This window comes from Hyposmocoma kahamanoa, unplaced genomic scaffold, assembly GCF_003589595.1.
Source record: "Hyposmocoma kahamanoa isolate Upper Pololo Valley unplaced genomic scaffold, ASM358959v1 76, whole genome shotgun sequence".
NCBI lineage: Eukaryota > Metazoa > Arthropoda > Insecta > Lepidoptera > Cosmopterigidae > Hyposmocoma > Hyposmocoma kahamanoa.
Window position 1 is genome coordinate 3,169,220 of NW_020653900.1, and position 24,774 is coordinate 3,193,993.

General features: G+C 36.9%; 1 protein-coding gene across 1 annotated transcript; it reads left to right on the forward strand.

Moving 5' to 3' along the window:
• Window positions 1-5,810: 5,810 nt before the first annotated feature.
• Window positions 5,811-15,783, forward strand: LOC113232443 (vegetative cell wall protein gp1-like). Its single transcript, XM_026467183.1, has 5 exons — window positions 5,811-6,708; window positions 8,859-8,932; window positions 10,785-10,937; window positions 13,880-14,272; window positions 15,667-15,783. Exons 1-5 carry the CDS (start codon window positions 5,871-5,873, stop codon window positions 15,700-15,702), a joined length of 1,494 nt encoding a protein of 497 aa, XP_026322968.1. The 5' UTR covers window positions 5,811-5,870; the 3' UTR covers window positions 15,703-15,783.
• Window positions 15,784-24,774: the final 8,991 nt, after the last annotated feature.

A 24,774-nucleotide genomic window follows, 5' to 3' on the forward strand; every position in this document is an offset into this window, starting at 1 on the left:
AATTTTTATTTAATTTAGTGAAAAATTATGGTTCAGGTTCAAGAGCACGTCAAGCACGTGAGTTCAAGTTAGATTCGAATTCAGCTCTGTCACTTGCGATAACAACAATTCAATGTTCAAAGTCGATTTTCCCTTGAGTAATGAGATAAAATTATTTTTAGATGTTTTTAGTCTAAGGAAGCGTTAGCATTTTTTACTCTGATCCATAACCTGCTGATACATAGCGGTACAACTTTAATCTATGTTTATTCCTTTTGAAGATAGCAAGTGGCGGGAAGAACAAGTCGTGTGCCTGGTGATAAGCGACACGCCTGTCCATATATAACAGTTTCAGTGCGACTCAGAGCTTCAAATCACAAAGATCTGACCGGCACTGCAACTGCGCCCGTCACTCTGAGACATAAGTTGATAAGTCTCATGGGCCTGTAAATTCACCAGCACCCTAACGCCGTGCGGAGACCGCATGCGACAAAATACACTCTATTGATTTAGCTTTTACGATTTAACTTAAATAATAAAAAAAAGTGAAATAGTAAAGAGCAAATTACTAAACTATTATGGTTTCTTAAAATTACATAAAAAGTTACTAAAATAAATAAATACAAAATATTTTTTGTAGCTAAATTAATGTAGGTAAAATTTTAACAAGCTAAGAATAAAATTTACACCTCTACACAAAAAGACAGAGAATATTCGTATATAATACAATTATCGCGAACGTGATTGTATTTTTTTTTATCTTTCTGAAAATATGAGACTCCTGTTCTCAACTCAGATCGCGCGCGTAGTGGAAAGATGCGCCCCCCGGATCGCGTTAAATACCAGCTATTCGAAAAGGCAGAAATATTTTCACAAAGCATCTGAACGTAGCCCACGCTCCGCAGTCCATACCCGCGTCACCGCTTTTATAGAGAATGGGGTTTTACGTGACAGTGCATAATAGATAGAAAAAAATGGCGTCGAGAATTCAATTCACTCGTTCGGCATATTAATTATTACTTCTAATCTTTATTTGTTAATTGTTTTGTAGGTAACTAGGTAGAGAATAACTTAAAATAAATTCAGCTGTCCAGGGGCTACTGTCTACGAGTGTGTATTATAGGATGTGAATAGTAAATGATAATTACCCATTCATGGTATATATAGCTTGTCTTATTTTAGTTCATATTTTACTGTATCCTTTAATTTATTCTACATTATCTAAATCTCTACATTATGTAAGTATTTCTATATACTGTATATTATGTAAGTGCTCAAAATGTTTTATCTTTGTTTTTTTTATTATTGTGACTCGGCAAAATGACTGCACCGCGCCTGATGGAAAGTGCGAATACAGTCCAGAGATGAGAGTAACGGATGGAAAACACAAATATCTTCACTCCGTCACTATCATTTTGCCGGTCTGGCCAAATGCCTCTTCACACTACGTTTGAAGGACCCGATGTTATAGAGGGGAGGGAATACATGCACCGGGAGTTGGTTCCACAATTTGACGGTTCGGCATAAAAACGAATTGCCAAACTTTTTAGTGCGGGACGGTATTGAACTGACTGTCCAACTGTGGCAACGCAGTCCGGCACGGGTGGTCCGCTGATGGAAAGGAGAGGAAGGGATAAGGTTGAAGGTATGTAATGCCTGAATAAAGGTTCTATATAGTCTTATATTTATAATCGCGAAAAAAAATATTCGTGCGGCCTAGATTTATTTCTCTGGTGAGTTTGGGTCTAATTTATGGTTGTCTATGTATGCATCTACAGCACCCGCGAGTGTTCATGGTTCACCCAGTACAAGGCTATGAGTGTGTGTGTTAAAAAAAATATTCTTTTAAATAAACTAACGTTTCGATAGAATTTTATTACTACAATTGTATACGTTTATTTAATTTCTTGAGTGAACAAATTCCAGTCGAAATCGTCATTTCGATTGACTGCTTATACCACGTCAGTCAGCCGTGATCATGGGAAGAGCCCAAAACATTGCTTTTTTTAGCGAGTTTGTAGCACTAGAGCAAGGAGCTCTACTGCTACTAGCGTTCGTCGTGAAAGAGTCCGTCCAGCGAAGTACTACCATTGTACTTATTTCCGCCGCTAAGCAGTATTGTGAGCATTACTGTGTTCCGGTTTGAAGGTTAAGGGTGCTGGTGAAATCATAGGCGAGCGTTTCATAGCACGGGTCATCATACGCGCTATTCATTGTAGAATTGGAACGCACGCTCGATGTTTAACAATAATATCAAAGTCAAAGTCTCGTCAAATAATAATTTATTCCTTATGTAAAATTTTTACGCTTGAAAAGTCATTTTTAAGCTACTGCTCGTTCTCTACGCTGACCTCCCTGATAAGATGTAGCAAGAAATTCTAGGCATTGCTCTTTTCAAATAAACTTAAATGCTATAGAACACATTTTGAACCATATTTGTGTGGAATTTGGACTTGTTGATTTCCATACATCTTTATCTAACACGTAGTCTACAATTTTGTAATATGACTTTTCAATGAAAATACTTTAAATGTAAGCTTAAACTTACATTTAAATGTTAATCTTAATGTATGCTCCGGAATTTTATTGTAACAACGTCCCCATAAAAGAATCGTTTACCTTAGTAAAACGAAATTGTGATACCATGAGTTCGAACTTAGTTCTAAGGTTAATATTATGGATGTCTTCATTCTTAACGAAATTATGTGTATTTTTAGGAGCATACAAAATATTTGAGTAAATGTACTGTGATCATGATACCAGTCTCCTAAAACTTTTCTCTGAGAGAAATCCGAGAACCTAAACGGTACGCAGAACGAATATCTCCTTACACGCATCAAATAGCGTGTAACCTATACGTATTCATTCTGGTTGTTTGAACAAGAGTGCCTTAAATTCGAAATTGTTTAAGATTTCATTTTTGTTTCATAACCATAGTTATATAATCGAGATACCAATGCACGCCACTGGTCTAGTAATGTCAATACATACCTAAGCAATTAACAGTAATATCGTAGCAGTAGAGCTCCTTGTAAAAGAGTTTATCCAGAGAAGTACTGCCACCTTACCTTTCTGCCGTCAAGCAGTAAAGTAATGTAAGCAATACTGCATTCCGGTTTTAAGGTTAAGAGTGCTGGTGAAATTACAGGCACATGGGACTTGTCAACTTATGTCTCAGTGTGACGGGCGCTCCGGCTGAAATAATACAGCGCCAACCAGTAACCTATGTGTACTTCTCCGTATATTCCAAAAATATTCTGTATTTATTATAATAAAGATAATCTCTGACTATGGGGGGCTATTCCCTTTGGTAGTGTGGGAAAAACAGCAAAACATTTGATTAGAAAACAAACGAACTCACATTTAAACGGTAATTAAATAGTAATTTTTCAATTTTCGTCCGTTATAGCAAAGCTCAAGTCAAACTGGTCGATTTGAAGTAAAACAATAGACGACACTCGTCAATTGTTTCGAATTCGAATTGGCCAATCGGAACGCAGATGTCACCGTAATGATTTGGCAAAATAGTTTATTTAAACAAATTAAATGACATTTCACCGCTATTTCTGGTTATATACTCGACGAGTGGAGACCATCGCTCGGCAACTGTGGCATAGGACGCCTTTTGGCTAAATGGAGTAACGATATGCGAAAGTCTGCTGGCAGCAGATGGATGCGAGAAGCTGAAGATCTGGCGAAATGGCGCACATTGGCAGAACATGTCCAGTGGCGGACAGCGATAGGCTGGTAAGAATGATGATTTCTTCAAACTTATCTTTCAGAAACACTCAAGGACTAATTTGTACGTATAAATTGCCTTAACAGTAAGTTTCTGCAGGACAAGTTTCTATTAGTGTTGGCAGAATTTTTTCAAACCAAACTAGTGGAACCACTTAGATAAATTGTCTGAGATCTTGTGTTCATGCTTAGAAGAATTAAGGCGAATATTTGAGCTAAATTTGAAAGAATTAAGTATAATATACCTATCACAACTAACGTAATCAAAACTATAGATCAAAAGACTACGTAAAGATATATAAAAACAAAATGAGGTTTAGAATCTGTGAAGAAAGTTGTTTATTTATGTGGTTTGTGGTTGTTTACCTCACTTTACTAAGCTGCTTAACTTTCAGATGTCGTACCGTACAATCAAAATATGAGGTGCTATTTGTAAGTTTTTAGTTTTAGGTCCTGAAATATCAAGACCATATGGAATATTTTGGGCTTTGTAGCTTTAGTCTTTGCCAATTTAATTTGAAAAAAGTGAAACAAGTGTCCAGAAGATAATAATGAAAAGGTTCCTGGTAATATACGCATCTGGTCTGTGATACATGAAACAGTACCTCATTGGCAAATCATTATTTTGTTTTTATTTTATTTCTATACCGTTCCATGAGTACAGGCGTCAAGAGCGTGGCAGGCAAGTTGACACAAGGTCTAAATTCAACTTTGTATTACTTGTGATATGAGAACGATTAAAAATTCGAAGCGTCAAGCTTGAAACGTTTTATTTATGGAGTCAAAGCTTAGACTATACTAGAATCTAAGGGTCGTATTGTAGAACTCTACTTGATGCTCAAGTCAGGATTGCACTGGAAACACAAGCACTGGAAATACGATCCTAATGGCAGGGACTTGAGTATGATTTCGAGTGCTTTAAACCATATTCAAATCCTGACTTGAGCATTGAGTAGAGTTGTAGAATACGACCCTAAGAATCAAAGTTATCAATTTAGAAGAGAAGGAACAATGATCTGGAGAAAAGATGAACTTTCACGTAAATTAAAGGTATGACGTCATAAATCGATGACAAATTGGTTGCAAAGTCGAGGTGGAGAAGGCGACAATATCATAATTATAAAATTACTATATGTATATTTAAAAAATTAATTTAATTTTTGTTTCTGGACTCTATCATGTACTTCCTTACTGTAGGTACTACGGATAACAAAAAACAACTTGCCATGGAATTATCAACGTAATGGAACGACGGCATGAAAAAAATTGCCTCTGTACCATATATGGAACTGTCTAATAGTACTACGGTAAAGGAAAGGTATATTTATATATATACTTTTAAACTTATATATCAGGATATATCACGGAGAGTGCAAGGGAAGTGCTTGATTTAATTCTGCCTTCCCCTTTCCATCAACGGGGTATCAGGCTAGAGTTCCACCTCTATATTGTGAATATGCCAAGGATTCGCACAAAGCGTTTCGCTTCCACATTTGTGTAGCGAATGGCTAAGGAAGTGGAGTTCCCTGACAGCAAATTTGCATAGGCGAGAGTGAATATGCACTATTCAGGTGCGTATGCTCCATCGTCGACCTTATCGTTACTTTCCATCAGGTGAGATGGAGGTCAAATACGGTCTTACCTTTTTGTAAAAAAATATTATAAATGTTTTAATTACATAGTCACACCGTACACGTCCGAATTGGTAATTTTATAATTTAGTGCACATGTATCCTTGTTTATAGTCTAATCTGAATTTGCATGGTGTGGGCATTAAGAAATACGCAATTGATCGATGTATTTAATAAAGAGTTTCTAATTAGTTATTATTTCTTCATGTCAACAACTGTTTGTTTTTCTGACTGTGACATCCAATTAACTTGTCAATGTAACCAACAAACAATCAAGAAAAAATATGAACTTATGAAAAATCGTAAAAATATTTCAAAAATAATTTAAAATTTCGAGTTTGATAACGTGTAGTCAAAGTGTGTTTCGGCTAAATATTATTAAAAAAAGGAATTTGTAATTTTACATAAATTTTTGTTTTATAATTTGACCTCATTGAGTATAAATAAGTAATTTCTTTGTCCGCATAATTGCTTTATCTTTAAAGATTATTGAAAGCTTAACTAAGCTATCGAAAAGTTTCAATGATCAGAATTGTATTACGAGGTTTGAATAGTTCAATCAGAGTTCATGGAACTCCAGGTTATTGCTCGAAGGCTCCTGGGAATTGCCCACATCGAAATTCTTCAAAACCTTACATAAGTCTGTTAAATACTTACCATTATTCATCATGCTCACTAACCCCCCTTGCCCCGTGTTGTACACCATGTGATCTTAATCCACCGAGGGAAAACTCTTTTAATCCTCGTTTACGGCCTCTGCCACACAGTGATTCACCTGGTGACCCTTCTCAACCGGCGCCTTTTATTCCTTTTCTACCTCCTCCGATTTGCGGTAATTGTAATAATTCTTTTATGCCTAGTCCATCGCCACTTATTTGTGATCCCTATAATCCTCCTAATCTCCCTTTACCTCCACCACCGGTTTTCGGTCCTAGTAGTCCCTCTTGTATTGCTTGCCCATCGCCACCGTCTTGTCGTTCTTTTTGCAAGCAATCTTGTTGTGACCATTACTGCAATAACAATTCATGTTGTCAATCATGTTTCCCCGGTTGTCCATGTGGGCCAGCCTGTGCAAATAATTTAACTTCTGGACCATACTCGAGTTTCTCTCCACCTTATTTTGCCCCACCATTTTCTCCTCCTCCAATATGTCCACCAGTAGTTGATGAAATTGCACCTGATAAAACATTTGGTAGCACTTTACCATGTCCATCGATAGTTGAAAGTTTTACTACAAGTTCACCCTCGCCCTCGCTCTCGTCATCTCCGCTGCCTCCAAGCACTCTATATTTCACGCCTCCAACAAAAACACCCGGTCCAAGTCTGCCACCAGAGTATTTTTGTTGCGACGAGTATCCATGTGAGTTCAAATTTCGTTTAAATTTACTTTTGTTCTAATAACAACATTTACCCATTTATATCGATGGTCACACCTACAGGTCTCAATGCGGGTTGAGGACTTCTCACGTTTTCCGAGAGTTGTGAACCTTCTTTATGGTAAAATAAAATTTCAATGAATTTAAATCCGTACATGTAAAGATAAAAATGTTAATTGCGAATTTACAGAAGTTGTTTGTTTTGTTGTGCAATAGTAATAATGTAAGACATTTTTGTGTAAAAAGATGTCGAAATCCTCTTTTATGTTTCTTTACTATTATTATAGTATTATCGAAAAGTGGAATTTTGGATCGACTATCCATCTGCGAGCCAGTCGCTTCTACGGAGTTGACTTAAGATGGTACTTACCACGATCAATGCTAAATTCTGCACTTCGTATAGGACCCGTACTGGCTAGCGTTCTGTTAATTAAACCATCACTGTTTTTAAAAATAATGTTAAATTTATTTAATTAGACAAATCAAAGCTTTTGTGATTTTAAGAGTCTATACTACCTCAGCTCGAATCCAAAGTTTTCTCGTAATGAATCGGTTCTATTGCGCGGGTCGAGCAGCAGGGACAATGGTTTTATTATCGAATTTATTTTTTTACAAACGAAATTAATGCTATTTGAAAAATGTATATCGTATACTATACCTACGTATTCTATTTAGTTCAGTTGATATTAAAAAAATCATTAATATAGTATATGTAAAGTACCTATTGAATACACCGGTTTTCTTGTAAAATTTCGAGGTAAGTTTGATTTTTTTTCTATACTGAAAATTTTTAGGAGTCGTGTTTTCACACCGTATAGTAATCAGTGTATATCCTCATTTATACTATATATTTTTAAGTGATTGTTTCAACATTGTTATTGTTATGCAGAATCAACCAAAGACATTTGAGGTTGTATCGACTTTTAACATATATCTTTTTTTTTTTACTTAAGTTGAAATGATACCCAAAATAGACGTTTTGACCTATATCGGAAAACCTGTGTTTCGACATTAAATAATACGAATTCATCATTTAGGAAATGAAAATATTTTTCCGGATTTAAATCGCGTAAATTTGTTTTCTCAAACGAACCCACGTTTCGGGCCCTTTACAGGTCCCATGGTCACGGTTGATTGAGGTGGTACAGTCTTCAATGTCTTATTCTCTTATTATATCTTACTAATAAAATATTTGAAAACGATGCAATGTTTTAAAAGTGGTTACATAACTATGATAAAATGACAATCTTAATTGCGCGAGCACGCGCGAGCTCGCTCGATATAGTACTAGACATCGTGAATCGTGTTTCTGTTGCAGAGTTAATAAAGAGTCTATGTAAGCAGCAATACGGTTCAATGTTACATCAACAAATATTTCAAATCTCGTCTCGCCCATCCTCGTCAATCCCGGCCATTTCCACCGAAGATGCACTATGAGAGAATTGATATTTTGCCATACAAGTTTTAAAAATTGTCTACATATGATTGAATACACGTTGAAATTTCTGAAATGAAACTGTCAAATTGGGGCACAGTCAATGAAACTTAAAATTATTAACTAAAAAAACTAATCTTTGCAAGTACTAATTAGACTTTCGATATTTAGCTTAACGCATTCTCTTTTTAATAGTAGAAATATTCTGTAAAAAATGAATTTTAGAGTTCGCCGGTTTGTAATTTATCCAACTGTTTTTTATAACAACTGCTCAATAGAATGCCACGCCGTTTTCTTCTAGCACCGCTAAGCAAAGAACTTTTTAATCTGGTCTCCTGCTAATTCGCTTCTTACAACGTGCGTCTACGGAAAAATTATTCGATTGTTACTAGAGATATTTCAATGAAATTTTCTCTCCCGTGGTCCGTAACGTATTCGTCAGGGGTCTATGAACTTATTTTAAAAGGAGGAGTAAGGACTATTATTTATTTCTAAAAAGCTAATTACACATTACGTGCAATGAAGTTCTCCGCATCTACCTCATGCGCTCCAAATTGTTTGCAATTTTTTTGTTTTGCAGGTGGTTATGTAGGGTCAGTACTTATGTAGGGTCACCACCTCTATAGGTCGTTTATGGACATTTTATGTGCTTAATTATATTATAATTAATTCCATATTCACTTTTATTATGTGTTTCAGGTTCGCCTTGCTTCCCAATTAGCCCGCAGTGCACTACGCCTTGTACCACACCACTTGAAGTTCCTAATAAATGCGTAATTATAATTTGTTTTCATTTTACTGTTTTCATCTGATGATTTACATCAGTGAGAACGCTAGGACCAATATCATTAATTCATTTCGATATCGTTCATTTTCTACAATCGTTACACATTTAACTACTACTAATATATTTCAACAGTGACCTCTCAATAAAATTATCTAAAAAACAGTGTAACAACCACAACTTTAACACGTCATTAGTTCCGTCGCGTCACCACTAGATGGCATTAGTTGTATTCTGAAACGCGCCATCGTTTTGTTAACTCCAATAGTATGTCATTTAATGTTTTGAATTGTTAATGTTTTCTACCGCTATAGCATTGACACGGCACTGAATGGTACTCAAGTTGTTGAGACGTTTCGGCCCAATTTTTGCTACTTAAGGTTTGACACTGGACTGCGTTCTTTCACCCTAGTGAGACCATTATTGGGTCCATAATAGAGACGGAAAAAACTGCTTTTTTTTAAACGTTTAAACGTTAGGCTTTATAAAAAAAGCGTGGTTTTTTAAACGCTGTTTAGTTTGAAGCCAACAAAATCGTTTAGAAAAACGTTTAAGCGCATAGACTTTTATGTTAAAAGAAACTTGCAACGTTGTGTTAATAGCGAAAAACAAGACTAGATCAGTAAAGGTTTTAAGATAAGTTTATTTGTGAAAAAACGAGTTTTATTTTTATTCATAACATAACATTATTATATTAACATTCTGTTCATTGGCGTTTCAAAGTGTTCAAAAAGATATTAAGTTGTTTAAGTTTTGTAATGGAGAAAACTGCTTGTTTTTTTAACGTTAAAACGTACGTTTAAAAAGCATGCTTGTAAAAGCGCTTTTGACTCAAACGCTTTTTAGTTTGAAACTTAAAAAGGCGTTTAGAAAAACATTTAAGCGCATAGACTTATATTTAAAAAAGCTTGCAACATTACGTTGAATTAATTTGTTTAGGAAACATAAATGGCGCTACTTAAAACTTAGACAGGTTGTAAAGAATGAAATTCCTAAGGATAAAACTGACAAGTGACCAACAACAAATGAAAAGCGTGCTTATGCGCTTATTTAAAAAAGCAAACTTTTTAAAATGCTTTTGGTTTAAACGCCCACCTCTAGTCCTGTAAATTTACCAATTTTTGATAATATACGCCTTTTTACACGGAAGTCTGCGTCTAATTCGTCGTTCTACGTACCCCCTCCACTAACCAGCGCTACAACAGTATTTTGAATAGACGATCATCGCAATTGGTACCAGCAAAATGGCAATGGCATGGCTTGGCCACGTACACAGTAGAGCTCATTGTGAAAGAGTTCATCCAGGGAAGTACTGCCACCTTACCTATTTCTGCCGCCAAGCAGTAATGTGATCTGTAATGTGAGCATTACTGCGTTGCAGTTTTGAAAGGTAAAGGTTGCTGGTGAATTTACAGACACATGGGACTTGTCAACTTATGTTTCAGGGTGACGGGCGCGGTAGCAGTGCCCCTCAGATCTTTGCGATTGAAAACTCTGACTGGCACTGCAACTGTTATGAACAGGCATGTCGTTTATCACCAGGCGCGCGACTTGTTCGTCCAGTCACTTGGTATAAGTACGTGTAAAATAAAAAGTGACTACCAAATCAATTGCTGGTCGCAAACCATGGAATTCCCTGTACTAGACTTTCAGTACCAAAGCAACGAAATGCACTCTGGACCACTTCCCAGTACACTCAGATCAGAAACAATTTAAAAAAGTTCATTTTCCAAATTGGTGTTGCTGGGAATCGAACCCGTACCTCGGCAATTAGCGCCCACAGTGTAGACCGTTACTCAATATAAACTGAGGTCGTCAATAAAAAATATTTTTGATTGCAGGCACAATGTGGTTATTTTCAACCTTGCCAGCCGAACAAAGAACGGAGAACTACTCCACCAAGAGCAACGCTGCCACCATTCCCTTCTACTAGAAATGTCCAAAAACCCGCAGAATCGTACTGTGTTCCTCGGTCCACCCGCAGTGAATCTAAGGTTAAAATAGAAATATTATATTAGGCAGTAGTCGTACATGTGTTAGCATTAGTTGTGTATTGGTAGCATTGACCTATCGGTATACTAAAGTATGAGATTTCGCACACGAAATCAAATACTGTTGTAACTCAGATTTGTGAAATTGAGAAAATATTTACGTCCTGTTTTTAAATTCAATTTTGGTTTTAATTAAGTTTAAGTTTTAAAATTAAATTTATAACAGGACTTAAATATTTTAAAACAGTCTTGAAACCTTAAACATGCTCCTACTGATAATTTTTTGAAATGGCGCTTTCGCCCTTTCTACAAAACACGGACGATATTATAATATCCTTTATAAATGGATAATTCAGTACTATATATAAATGAAAATAATCATTACAACAAAGTTTGAAACTCAAAAAAATTTCGCAGATGGCGATTAGGCAAAAAAATTAAAAGTCCAATCGAAATCCAAAAACAAGCATTTTAATTTTTTTTATAATATCAATTGACGGAGCTTCAAATCGTAAAGATCCGAGGGGCACTCCCACTGCGCCCGTCACCCTGAGATATAAGTTGACAAGTACCATGTGCCTGTAATTTCACCAAATCTGCAATAAACACATAGACAAATTCGTAACTTCTGCTGGTTCGTTCTGTGGCTTAATTGGCAGAGTATCTGGCACGGAATGCCTGAGGGTGTTGGTTCGCAACCAGCTGGATCGAATGATTTTTTCTTAGTGTTTTCAACTTTGTTATAATAATTATAACAAACTAGTCGAGTATTTTCACAAAAAGATAATTGAATATCATGGTAGTAAAATATCGTGACAATCAATTATCATCATAATTTGCAATAAGATCCATTCCGTATGTTTTTTAAATTTTCAAATTGTTTTGTCAAATTTTGAGTTACGACAGTAATTTGTTTCATGTGCGATTTGTAAAATGACTGCGATTGAGCAAATGTGGTGTTCGTCGCCTAGTCAATCATTTTTGTAGTATATTGTAATTAATAATACATAAACTAATTTAAAGGCTCCGGAATTTCGATATGGGAACAGGAAAATTATGTTAACAAATCAGTTGTAATCGCAAAAAGAGAATTAAAACTGGGGACATTTGCGTATTTATGACTAGATTTCAAGTTGTCAAAATTGTTCAGTCGTTATAACCTTAGAAGATGGAAGAAAATAAAGCAAAGGAGCTGGCCTAACTACGGAATACACGTCCCTACCTAAACCAAAAATTCCCACCACAAATGGCGGATTTAGTGTTGTACCATAATCATAGATAAGTCAATATCCACATGCAAATGTATGGCTTGAATGTTGAAACTGTTTTATATGTTTGCAAATCCGTATAGTTTACTGTAATCAAAGTATGATTAATACTAAGCTATTATTACTAGGCTAGTAATCAGCCATTTAAATCAAAATTATATATAAAGTTATTTACCAATAAATGTAACGATGGAATTGCATTATCATGTAATCTAGTTACATTCAAAGTTATATTAAAATTTGACTCTTCAAAATGGAGCGAACAAACGAAGATGGTATTTGATCCAATGTTTATGTTCGGCAGTCCTAACATTTCCAACCTTTCTTTCTTTTTTTTTCATTTGTAGGTGAACTTTAAAAGTAATAATAATGAAATAATAAAAACTTCGTAGTGAATTGTTTCAATAAAAAATATCGATAATATGTCTGCTTATAAGAACAACACTATTTCAAAATAATCGTTATCAACAATCATCAAAGTATACTAACAAACAGGCAATCTAAACTAACCAAAGCAAAATTCGACAAGACTTATGAATAAACTACTTAAATGAGTCTAATTACACGAGGTATTTGGGCTATTGTATGATTTATAGACAAAAAACAACACATGCCGGTGTAATGTAACATTCGGTTGATTTCCGCCTTTTCTACTGCCGCATCCCTTAATGCCGCAGGGACGCATTTTAATCATTACTTAATTGTTCTCACTGTCAATATTTTTGTCAATTTCATTACAATTCGTGTGAATAATTCATTAAAACATTTGGCCAAACATTGGTTTTGTATTTGATGTACTTCCCTTTTAGAACCGGAAACGGTTATCAAAGGGTACTCCTCATATATAAAATGAGGACAGTTGGCATTTACGGTGAAGTTACGTATTTTCGGTTCCCGTGTTTGAAATGAATCAATGAAGTGCTATTTATTTTGGCTTACGATGGTACAATAAAACGTTTATGTTTTCAACGTCTAAGTGCATCATATAACGTCTGCTTTATATATGTCAATATAACACGTCCTTTGATTTCCTTAGTCTAAGGTTATAACCCGTTACATGAGACAAATCAAATTGAATTTGTCATTTAACATTTATCATTTCTCTTTTAATTTTGTGCCAATGTTTACGGTTGACTTTTTCTTTTTAACCGACTTCAAAATAGAGAAAGTTTTCAATTCGTGTGTATTTCTTGTGTGTATGTTATGCGATTATTCCGACATTTTTGAACCGATTTTGATGATTCTTTTTTTGGTGTAGACCTGGCACGACAGGGCGCTATTCTCGCATAGAGTATCTTGTGCTTTATGTCACTCTCGAGCAAGTCGTGTCCTGTTGTGCTAACCGTAACGTGGCGTAACGGAATGGATGCGAATTGTTGTAACGAGTTTGTATGTTACACAATTGACCATAAAGTTAATTATGCTATGAACAATGTAGTGGAAAATGCTTGTAACGGTGGTAAATTTGGGCATGAATCCGTTTTATTGAATTTCACCCACTTTTCGTTAACCATTTCAATAAAATTTGAGACAGATGTAATTTCAATAAAATTAAAATACAGCGAAATTGGGAAAGCAAGTTTTTGAGGACGGTTTTTTTGATAAAAAAAACTTATATAGTCTTGTCGATTGAAATAATTTCTGTTTAAATGTAAATGCAACTTCGTTTCATTACAGGTTCCTTCATCAGATATAACGCCTTTTAGCAGACATGCGGTTCTAATTTCGGATTGCAAAATCTTTCTGTATAAGTCTAACAAGTGTGAGCCGTTGAAATGTGAAGCCGATTCTATCATAATATTTAAACGAACGAGGCAGGGAGTTCCAGTAGAACATGAAATAGAAACTATTACAAGTGAAAATTGTAAACCGAAGACGTTAAGGGACTTCACAGACCCCTTTTATAGTCCCATAGAAGATATCTTACTGGCACCAGTACATTGTGATGGGTCTTCACTCGTCAGGGATTTAGATACACAACAAAAATATTATGATATACGCGCAGCAACACCAGTTCCCTCTAACAGGTGTCCTAGAGGGAGAAAGTATGCTTGTTTGGATTGGCCTAGGGTAGGTCCAACATTTACCGTTATTTTATTATGCATGGTTGCATAAAAGTAAATATGTGTGTTAAAGAAATATTATATGGACCAATGAATGTTATCTCTTGGAACGGCTTATCCTTTCTATTACAATAGGGTAATAAAACCATTACATAAAGCGTACACGGATTTAACGATCTTGGTGCGTCGTATCACAGAACAATAAATGCAGTAGAAGTGGTTAGTTAGCGTCTGACGCGTGCCACCTATAGGTCTCGAGAGACCTATAGAGCTATAGCTCGGTCCGCCATGTTCGCTTTGTATGGTATGGTTGGGTCATTCTTTCTTGCAAATTCTCTAAAATCCTAGACAAATGGCTTATTTTGCTGTTTTGGAGCGCAAAAATGATAGCCGTCCCAATGTATGGACAGTCGTGTAGCTTATATCGGCGTACGACTTGTTCGTCCCGTCACTTGAAATTATAAAAAAAAATATTCCCCGTGGTAGTATTTTATATCATCGGAATGGCGGTTTTTTTGAACAAATTGGAACATTATGAACAAATGGTTGATATAAACGAGTAGTAGTTACTACTACTACTCGTTTATATCAACCATTTGTAGCGGTAGTGCTCCTTGTGAATGAGTACGTCCAGAATCTGCCTCTGTGCCTCTGTGCCTGTCACCCGGAATAAGTTGACAAGGGCAATGTACCTGTAATTTCACAAGCAGCTTTACCATTCTCACATTACTGCTTGGCGGCAGAAATAGGTAAGGTGGCAGTACCTACTTCCCTTTCACAAGGAGCTCCACTGCTCTTAAAAACTTGTCAGCCTTTGGGCGTAGCTTACCAAATTCGGAGTGGGTTCAATCTTGACTTTTTCAATTTATTGTTTAATCAGCTTCTTCCAGCTAGTGGCCCAGGGTGACAGGCGCAGCGGTAGTGCCTCTCAGACCTTTCGGATTTTAAGCTCTGTGTGGCACTTTAGTAATTCTTGTCGCTCGTTTTTTTTATCGTACGGTAAGTGCCTGGCGGTAAGTGCCAACCTATCCAGAACTTTCGTACCACCAGACGCGTGACTAGTTTGCCCCGACACTTACCATCATAGAAAAAAACGAGCGGATAGAATGACTGAACGAGATTTCGAGAAGTGAATGTAAAACAGACGACAACTTAACTGCGAGTGGTTTTCGGTTGTTTGTCCAGATTTCATTAATCAACTTCGTTTACTTCACTCGATTCCACTTGTATACAGCGGGTTTATGTCATTTGGTATCTCTTACATTTCGTTTCGTTCTCGTATGAATGTGCCAATACATAGTACTTTTAAGTAGGTAAAGTGCAAAGTATCATACGAGTGTAATATTTTAGTAGACGTTAATAATAATTTATTAATGGAAGATTTTTTATTTTGAACTTCAGAGGAGCTTCAGTTCTCAAAATATCATGTGGAAATAAGAAGTATTGAGAGAAATTTTGTCATGTGCTGTTGACATTCCCATAACAATATGTTCTTGTTCTTTGATGTCATTGTACGTGGTAAGTAATTATTAAATTAACTGATAGCTATGTTTTTACTACGTTGTTCTTATTTTTTTATAAAAAAATGAGTGCGTTTTGACCTCTCATCTCACCTGACAGAAAGTGATGATGTGGTTGGCGATGGAACGCGAAAAAGCGCTTTTGAGACCCGAATAAATCTGTATCAACGGGCTGATCTGGGGTCAAGACCTGACTGATAAGTTCCCATGCTTACGCAGGTAATAGTGCCCGTCTCGTATAATCAGAAGATTGGGTTAGTTATCGGTATAGATATATCACGAAAAATCGGCGTCAGGTCCAAAGCCCGTTTTGTAGAGAATAGACACGCTTGCATTTTGGTAGCACTAAATTTTACAACATTGCCCCAATCAGTGATTACCTTAAGTGTCAAATCCAAACGACTAACCAAGGACTCTCGACTGGATTTCTTCTTCACTGACGTTTGCATTGGTCATGTACATATTTACAACTGTGCTGTTATCAGCATACCCGAAGGTACCTGGCATTAACACATCGCTGTATGCATACGTAGTAAGGGACCCTGAGGCATCAATCGCCCGATATTCGGAATAGTAGCCTTTTAAGATTACTCGACTCGAAAGATCGCTCAGCAAATCCGAGATTCGAATGCAAAGGTCAGTTGGAAGCTTATGTAGACGAGAGAGTTCGCTTATAAAACAAAGTTGGAATGAGCCATTCTGCAAAACTGTTGAATAAGAATTCAGGCACTCTGCCTGCAACTCCGAACAACGCGCTTGTCTCATTGCCATCTGAGTCTCGTTCATTACTATACTTTATTTAATAGAGAATATTTTTTATATTATATTGCATATACGGCCCCGCCTTCTTTTAATTTTTAATTTAAAGAAATGTAGCCTTACTTAGTAGAGAATAAAGTTTATATTGCATTGCTCGTGTCAATGAATCCTTAAGCATATTCCGTTTTATTTTTCTCCTTGAGTGATTTGGCCTCTTGGATGTTTGTTTATCAAATATTGTGTTGTTTCAGACAAAAATAATGTTAGCCCAGTTCGACAGTAAACTTTAAGTAATGTCTGAAAACTTGTGTCGTTATTGCAATGTATCTTCTTCTACGGGCAAAATCTGAAAAATATATAAGGAAATCTATCAAGAAACGTCCAATTATATGTGCTGCAAAATTTCCTGATACTCACCAGAAACTGTAAACGTAATGGATTTTTGAGCGAAGCCATTCTTCCAGTACTTGATTCTTGCCATTTCCTTCATCAAAGAATTGAAGCTTTAAGTAATAATCTACAGCGAAATCAGAACTTTTATCGATGACCCCACCGAATAAACTTGTATTATCTACAAGTTTAATCGATGGGGACGTTGATATCTGGTGAAATAGATTAAGGGTCCTATTCTAGAACTCTACTCAATGCTCAAGTCCTGACTTGAGCATTGCAGTGAGCACCGGAAACCACACTCAAGTCCCTGCTGTTAGGGTCGTATTTCCAGTGCTTGTGTTTCCAGTGCAATCCTGACTTGAGCATTGAGTAGAGTTCTAGAATATGACCCTTAGAATCTTACCAAATATTTGTTTTTAAGTGAGCAATCACGACCACACCAAATGAGCATAATTTTGTATCTTTGCGTCACATCTGTTGCGTTACGTAACAACTTTGCATTCGGTTTCTATACAATATTGCAGCTTGCGCCATTCTACCAAGCGAAGTTGATTGCTAATCGACGCATGCGCATAATTACCATCGATTTTAGTAAGACGGGCGGGAGGGAGGATAATGTTTTCTTTTATTTTTGATATAATTTCTAAGTGCACGACACACGACATATTTTTTATGCACAGACGACGCGTGCGTAGACTATAAAAGAAGATTGTTGCTCTTGTATCGATTCAAACGCTGTACAAATGTGCGTAAAAAGCGCATAGGAATCGTGGTAAAAACTCGTAAAAATGATTCAACAACGACCATATTCTCGCGTTGCAAGGCTGAGGAAAGGGGTGAGGGTATCGTGCACACACACCTGAAGTCGTCTGTAGAGCTTACGTGCAGACGATATGCGTTTCGCATACACAAGCGTTCAAAGCGTCACTGAATTTGTTAACATGTGCAACGGTTGACTGGCTGAGACTGAATCGCATTAACGCGCGTCATCTGCGTGTTTGAAATACGCCGTTTCTACAGGTTCGTATTCGTAATGCGTACAATTTTCAGTAAGCGCATTGTAGACCCATGGAGCATATAACCAGAAATAGAGATGAAATGCCATATATTATTTTGTCAAATCATTACGGTGACAATTACGCTTCGGCTGGCCAGCTCAAATTCGAAACAATTGACGGGTGTCAATTGTTTCACTTCAAAACGACCAAGAGCATATAATTAGTTAAAATGTAGTTTCGAGGGCATTTCTCCAAAAAGGCTAATTTCTTTGACTTCGGGCTTTATTTTTCTCTACTCTCCAGTTAGTTTTCGACTTATGATGTACACTATTTTTTTTTAGATTTTTTCATAAGGAGAGTTTAGCGCAGAGACGTACAAAATTGAAAGAGCTCTGGAGATATGACCTTGAAAAACGCAAAATCCGTCGTTTGAAGTTTTTCTCGTAAGTAGTTTGTAGGATAAATAAGAGTATAGGCGTAACTGATATTGACATACCAATTCTTTACTCCAAAATTAAAAAAATCTCTTTTCGTGAGATAAGTGAAACGAATAATTTTGTCCAATAATTATGTCTGAACGAATTCAGTTGGACAAAATTTAAATAAAATTTATTTTCTTACGAAAGAGAATAATGCTTATTTTTAAATAAATGTTTGACATACTTTTATATGTGGTTTTTATTAATTGCGAAAACCTATCCTACAAAGCCGCTCAAAATATGAACTTGCCAGGCGAACAACTACATTTTTTGTAAAATTTAAGTAGTTATTGTTCCAGTACTTAGTAGCAGTAGATCTCCTTGTGAAATAGTTCTTCCAGAGAAGTACTGCCACATATATTTTTTCCGTCAAGTAGTAATGTCAGCATTATTGCGTTCAGGGGGCCTACCATAACCTCTTAAAACAATATTACTTCAACCTTACATTGACTTGTCGTACCATGACGCGCGTGAAGTAAGCAATATTTTGTTTATTTGATGGTACATAGAAAATAATTTCTCATTAAATAAAAATACGCGATGTTTATTTCGTAAAATTATGATAGCGACATCTATATGCTCCTTGGCGACGCTAACAGTGACACTAGACTATAATTTCCTTTATTTTTTTCCATCCTCTAAGATAATTCCGAATTAACAACGTGACAATCAAGACTCAGCTTGTTTTTTTTTTCATGAAATTGCGGAAAATTAATTGAACATAACGTAATTTTAATACATTTTACTATTACATACTTTTCTTTTTTAAAAGTTAAAGTTCTCTGAATGTAAATAACATTAACATTATACTACGATAAGACGATTTGGAACATCATAAAAGAAAGAGATGGCGTTATTTCTTTCCTATTTTTAGTAAAGAATAGGCAATATTGGGAAATCATTCATTCTTTCAATCACTTTGGCAATAATACATTACTTGGTTGACAAGTTTGTGATGGTACCAATATGAGTAATATTATAATAAGCTTATTTTAAGCTTACATTGAAATAAGATTGTATTTGAAAAGGTTATGGTAGGCCCTCTGGTTTTTAAGGGTAAGTGTGCTGGTGAAATTACAGGCACAAGGGGTTTGTCAACAGGGTGACAGGCACAGTAGCAATGTCCTTCAGATCTCTGCGATTTAAAGCCCTGAGTGCGACTGCACTGCTATGAAGAGGCGTATCGCTAACACCAGGCGCCCAACTTGTTCGTCCCGTCACTTCGTATTATAAAAAAAAGAGTATAGGTATTAGGAACAACTTAAAATTAAATGCATCTAAAAACGGTAAATAGTAATTACATTGCAGTTAACAAATAATAATATAAATAATGTATAAAATAACTTATCGAGTTATAGGTTTTATTCATAATACAATGACCGTGCCATTAATTTATGCTTTCAGAAAAATACAACTTCCATCCTCTAAGAATAAAACTTAAGTATCTTATTTTGTATGGTTTTCGTGAAAAATAACAATGTTTGTGTGAAAACCTATTTCTGCCGACAAACAGTAAAACACTAACGACTAATTCTTATTCACAAGCATTGTCTGCGACGTGTGAAGTAATGTGGGTGTCCGGTAGCCGGTCTTGGCAACGTCGGTATATGACACCCTTCGGCCAAACCTCATCCTTCATGAAGGTCGACAGATGTTGAATTTTTCACCACAAATGACTTAAAATTCACATTGTGGCGGGATCCCAACCGCTCGACTCTCAGTATAGCAGTGACTTTCACCTGTATATGCTTTACAATATCCGCAGACTTTGTGGAGTAATGAAGTCGTGACAGGTGTAACAACCTGGTCGGTATCGCTGGACACAGTTAATGATTAGGGCCAGTCGAGGCGATGCCACTAAAGTAACGGCTGGTGTACTTCTTTTTCCTTTTCATCTTTTTGAAACCGTTCATCAACTCTTCTCAGTGGTGCTGATGACACAGCTCCAGAGATGAGTATCCGTTTCATTCTCTTCCTCTTTGTTAGTAACTGCCTGGGTTGTGGTTGTGGAGCATTCAGTCGCGTAATCACGTTGAGAGAGGTCAGTGTTTGCGTGAGACGTTTCTGCCGAGGCGGAAGACCGAAGGGCGGGGCGCGGGGAAACGCACGCGGTGACAATGGTTGGTGACATATGGGCCGACTCAAAACTGTTGATAAATGCGTTTTGCGCCCTGCGACAAATATTCACGTTACAGGCCTCGGGTGACCTACTTACCGAAGCCGCACTACTCAATAACGCACGCAACTCACTGATGGTATTATCCAAGACCTCCAATTTACAGTGAACTTCGGCGAGCCACGCTTTTAGGGACGTGACGTCCTTTAGCAGACTGGTGATGTCGACATCGTCGAGCGTGCAGCTCCTTCGCCACGACGAAAGCAGGCACGTTGCTCGGGTAGGTCTCCTTTAACAACGTGATAACGTCCTGGAGACTATTCGTTCCTCCATTCCTCCGGCGAGATGGCGTCTGCGGAAAAGCAGCGCCTTACCACGGCAAATCTACTCTTCCTTGAAATTTGATTTGCAGATCGCACGATGCTGACATCGTCCATAGTGTCAATGGCGTGTTGCATGAATGTCAGAAGTTCATTGGCTATGAGTTGCTGGGAACTCATATGTTATTGCTTATCACCAGGTGCGCGAATTGCTTGTTTCTCGTCACTTGATAACATAAAGAAAACAATGTAGAGCTTAATGATTTTGATCTTTGGTCTAATTTATTTTTAGTTGTCCAATACACAAAGTGGTCGCTTGTTATTTTACAACAATAAGTCGTCAATTCCTACACTTATAGCGAGGACCATTTCTATGGCCGTTTGGAATCACAAATTGTTTAAAATGTACTATGTAATTAAATTAACTATTTACATGCTGAATTTGCTGGATAATTAATGTCTTCCTTTTTTTTTATTAAAAAATAAGTGCGTATTCGACTTCTATCTCACCTGATGGAAAGTGATGATGAAGTCTACGATGGAGCATGCATAACGAAATAATGCCTATTCACTCTCGCCTTGAAAAGGTCCAAGTTATAACGTTCAAGGAACAAGTCTGCAGACAGGGGATTAGGGGACTCCATAGTCGTTCGCCATATAAATGTGGAAGCGAAAGACATCGTGCGAATCCTTGGGATATCCACAACATAGGGGTGGAGCCCCAGCCTACGTCTGGTCCCCCGATGATGGAAAGGGGAAGGCGGAATTAATTCGTATAATTCCCTCGCACACTCTCCGTGATATATCCTGTAGAATACCCATAAGCAGGCAATTTTACGGCGGTGTTTAAGGCTCTGCAGCTTCGGCTCTACTGATTCCGGATCACCTGTAAGCCTCTTGACACGATCGTCGATTGAATCCAAGGTGGCCAGTTGGTATGTAGCAGAGCTGTCCCATAGGTGGCAGCAGTACTCCATACACGACCGGACTTGTGCTTGGTACAGCTGAAGCAACAGTCCTGTTCTTACTTCCTTTTTTTCCAAATGTGCTTTAATGAATATTCACAAAGACTTGTTTCTAAATGATACGTCTAAAATTGCAAAGTATATAATAATAACACACAGATATATGTTTATGTCTGTATATAATATGTACATTTTGTCTTAAAGCTTTTGGACACGTGTTTTTACGCGCGAACGACACTCGTTTTTTGAACACGCGCTCAATCAAAGAGGAAGTGCAGTGAAAGGAAAAGATGCTCAAAACGGTATCCAAAAGTTTAGTGGTTGCGACTGAATATCTTAAGGCGAGGCAGCTGCGCGACGTCCGCGCGTAAAAAAGTATTTGGTAGTTATTAGAGAAAACTAATTATTTGCCATACCCCAACGGGGTATGTTTGTACTTAGAAATTACTTGTGTAATGTCTGTACTAACATTGTTTGCAATAAATAAATAAAGAAATATCCTATGTACATAGGTTCTTACATATATAAGAGTGTTTATTGCAATAAGGTTCATTTTGTATCAGCTAATCGACATGGTGTGAAATGATTCGAATGACGATGTATCTTGAACTAAATACAACACAAATGCGTAGTACGCATATACTTAATTATAGTTTAATGAACTGGACAAACAGGATATCCTAATTTTAAGCCTTGCCACAAATAGGTATAAAATAATAATTAAAGTCAAAATGATCAAGATTGGTATTTCCTAGTTCGCATAGGGATGCCATAGCTGAATTTTAAATTTGCGCTGCAGTTCTTACAGCCTATGTACACGGCATATCTTATACGCGCCGACGACGCTCGATTCACGAACGCGCGTTTGCGCCGCCGTAAACGCGCATCACCTGCGCGTATACGCCACTAGACGCGCTGTTGTGAATCGAATCAAACGCGTGCAAGCATCGCGTTGCAAGCAAGAAGCTTATATACTCCACTGGAGTTTACTTTGAGAATTTCATAAAGTTGCTTCATTTAAAAAATTAACTGAAATTAACAAACCAAGCTAAAATTAAAACTATCTATTAAAATGCGCGATACAAATGCTCGACTACGGCGCGTCTCCGGCGACGCTCGTTTACGGTGAGTAGTACGCGCGTCGTCGGCGTGTGTAAAATACGTCGTGCGCAAAGTATCCCGTTTCAGTAGACAGCACTAAATATTAGGGGTTAAAGTATGAAATTGCCGTTTTATTGCAATAGGTTCTTTGAATTTTCATAGAATCTTCATGGTTTGAGGTTTTCGAATAAAACTTTTTTCAAATGGTTTCTGTGATTTTTTTTTTAAATTTGAAACATTTGAATATCGACTTTCAATTGTTTTTGTTATTCAATTTAGACAAGAAAGATGGATACTGCGAAAATTCGAGTGATTTTTGAATACGAGTTCCGACGCGGAACTAACGCGGCAGAAACAGCCCGCAATATCAATGCTGCGTTTGGAGAGGGGTCTACTAATGAACGCACCGTGCGATTTTGGTTTAAACGCTTTCGTGATGGAAATTTCGACTTAAAGAACGAGCCACGAGGAAGACCGCCCACACAGGTGAATAACGATAAATTAAGAGAGATAGTGGAAGCCGATCCTAGTCAAACTACCCAGGAATTAGCGGCATGGTTTAACGTTACCTTACCCACAATATTGACTCACTTGCGTCAAATCAATAAATTAAAAAAATACGAAAAATGGGTGCCTCATGATTTGACTGATCTGCAGAAAGAAACGCGTGTTGAAACTTGTGTTGCCTTGTTGAACCGGTACAGAAATGAAGGAATATTGGATCGAATTGTAACATGTGATGAAAAGTGGATTCTTTATGATAACCGGAAAAGAAAAATGCAATGGCTGACCCCAGGTCAAATGCCACAACAGTGTCCTAAAGCAAAACTTACCAATAAAAAGGTAATGGTAACTGTTTGGTGGTCTCAGCATGGTGTTATTCACTATAGTTTTCTCCGATTTGGTCAAGCAATAACGGCAGATGTCTATTGTGCCAAACTCCGAACCATGTTGACAAAACTAGCAGTAAAACAGCCCCGACTCATGAATCGATCTTCACCATTATTGCTCCACGACAACGCGAGACCTCACACAGCACGAGAAACCATTTTGACCCTTCAGGAACTGCAGTTAGAAACCATTCGTCATCCTCCGTATTCACCAGACCTTGCTCTAACGGACTACCATTTTTTTCGTGATTTGGACAATTATCTACGTGACAAAAAGTTTTCTTCCCAGGAGGCAGTACAAAATGCTTTCACACAGTTTGTGCAGTCTAGATCGTCGGAGTTCTATCGCAAAGGCATTAATAACCATCCCATTAGATGGCAGCAAAATATAGATAATAATGGCAACTATTTTGATTAAATAAATTTGTTAAAAATTTAAAAAATAAACAATTTAGATTTTCAGTACAAATCGGCAATTTCATACTTTAACCCCTATTATCTATATCGAGCATTACATCACCAACTATAACTATTATAACATTTATATCACGTATTCTCGTCCCTATTCATACTGTCTTACAATCTTAGGCTCAACTCACATTGTTTTTCAACTGTAACGCCTGGCGACGACGCTCGCATTAGTGCGCCCAAAGCACAGTGTGGTCGGCGTCTGACGCCTCAAATATGTACCTTAATTATGGGAAAATAGAGATGAATATGCTATAGGCGAAAAACATGACGCGTTGCGACGCTTCGACTCTGCGCCAGTGTGAGTTGAGTCTTAGAGGATGAAAAAAATTAATAGAAATGGTTAAAAAAACTGCTAATCAGTTCTTCTTTTAAATTGTTATTAAAGTTTTCATTTCTCTTTGAAGTTTATCTGTCTCCTTTGTCTATTCAAAAAGTGAAATGATGTTCTAGAACATTGCCATCAGAGTACAGATTTTTTTGATCATCAAAAGCAATGA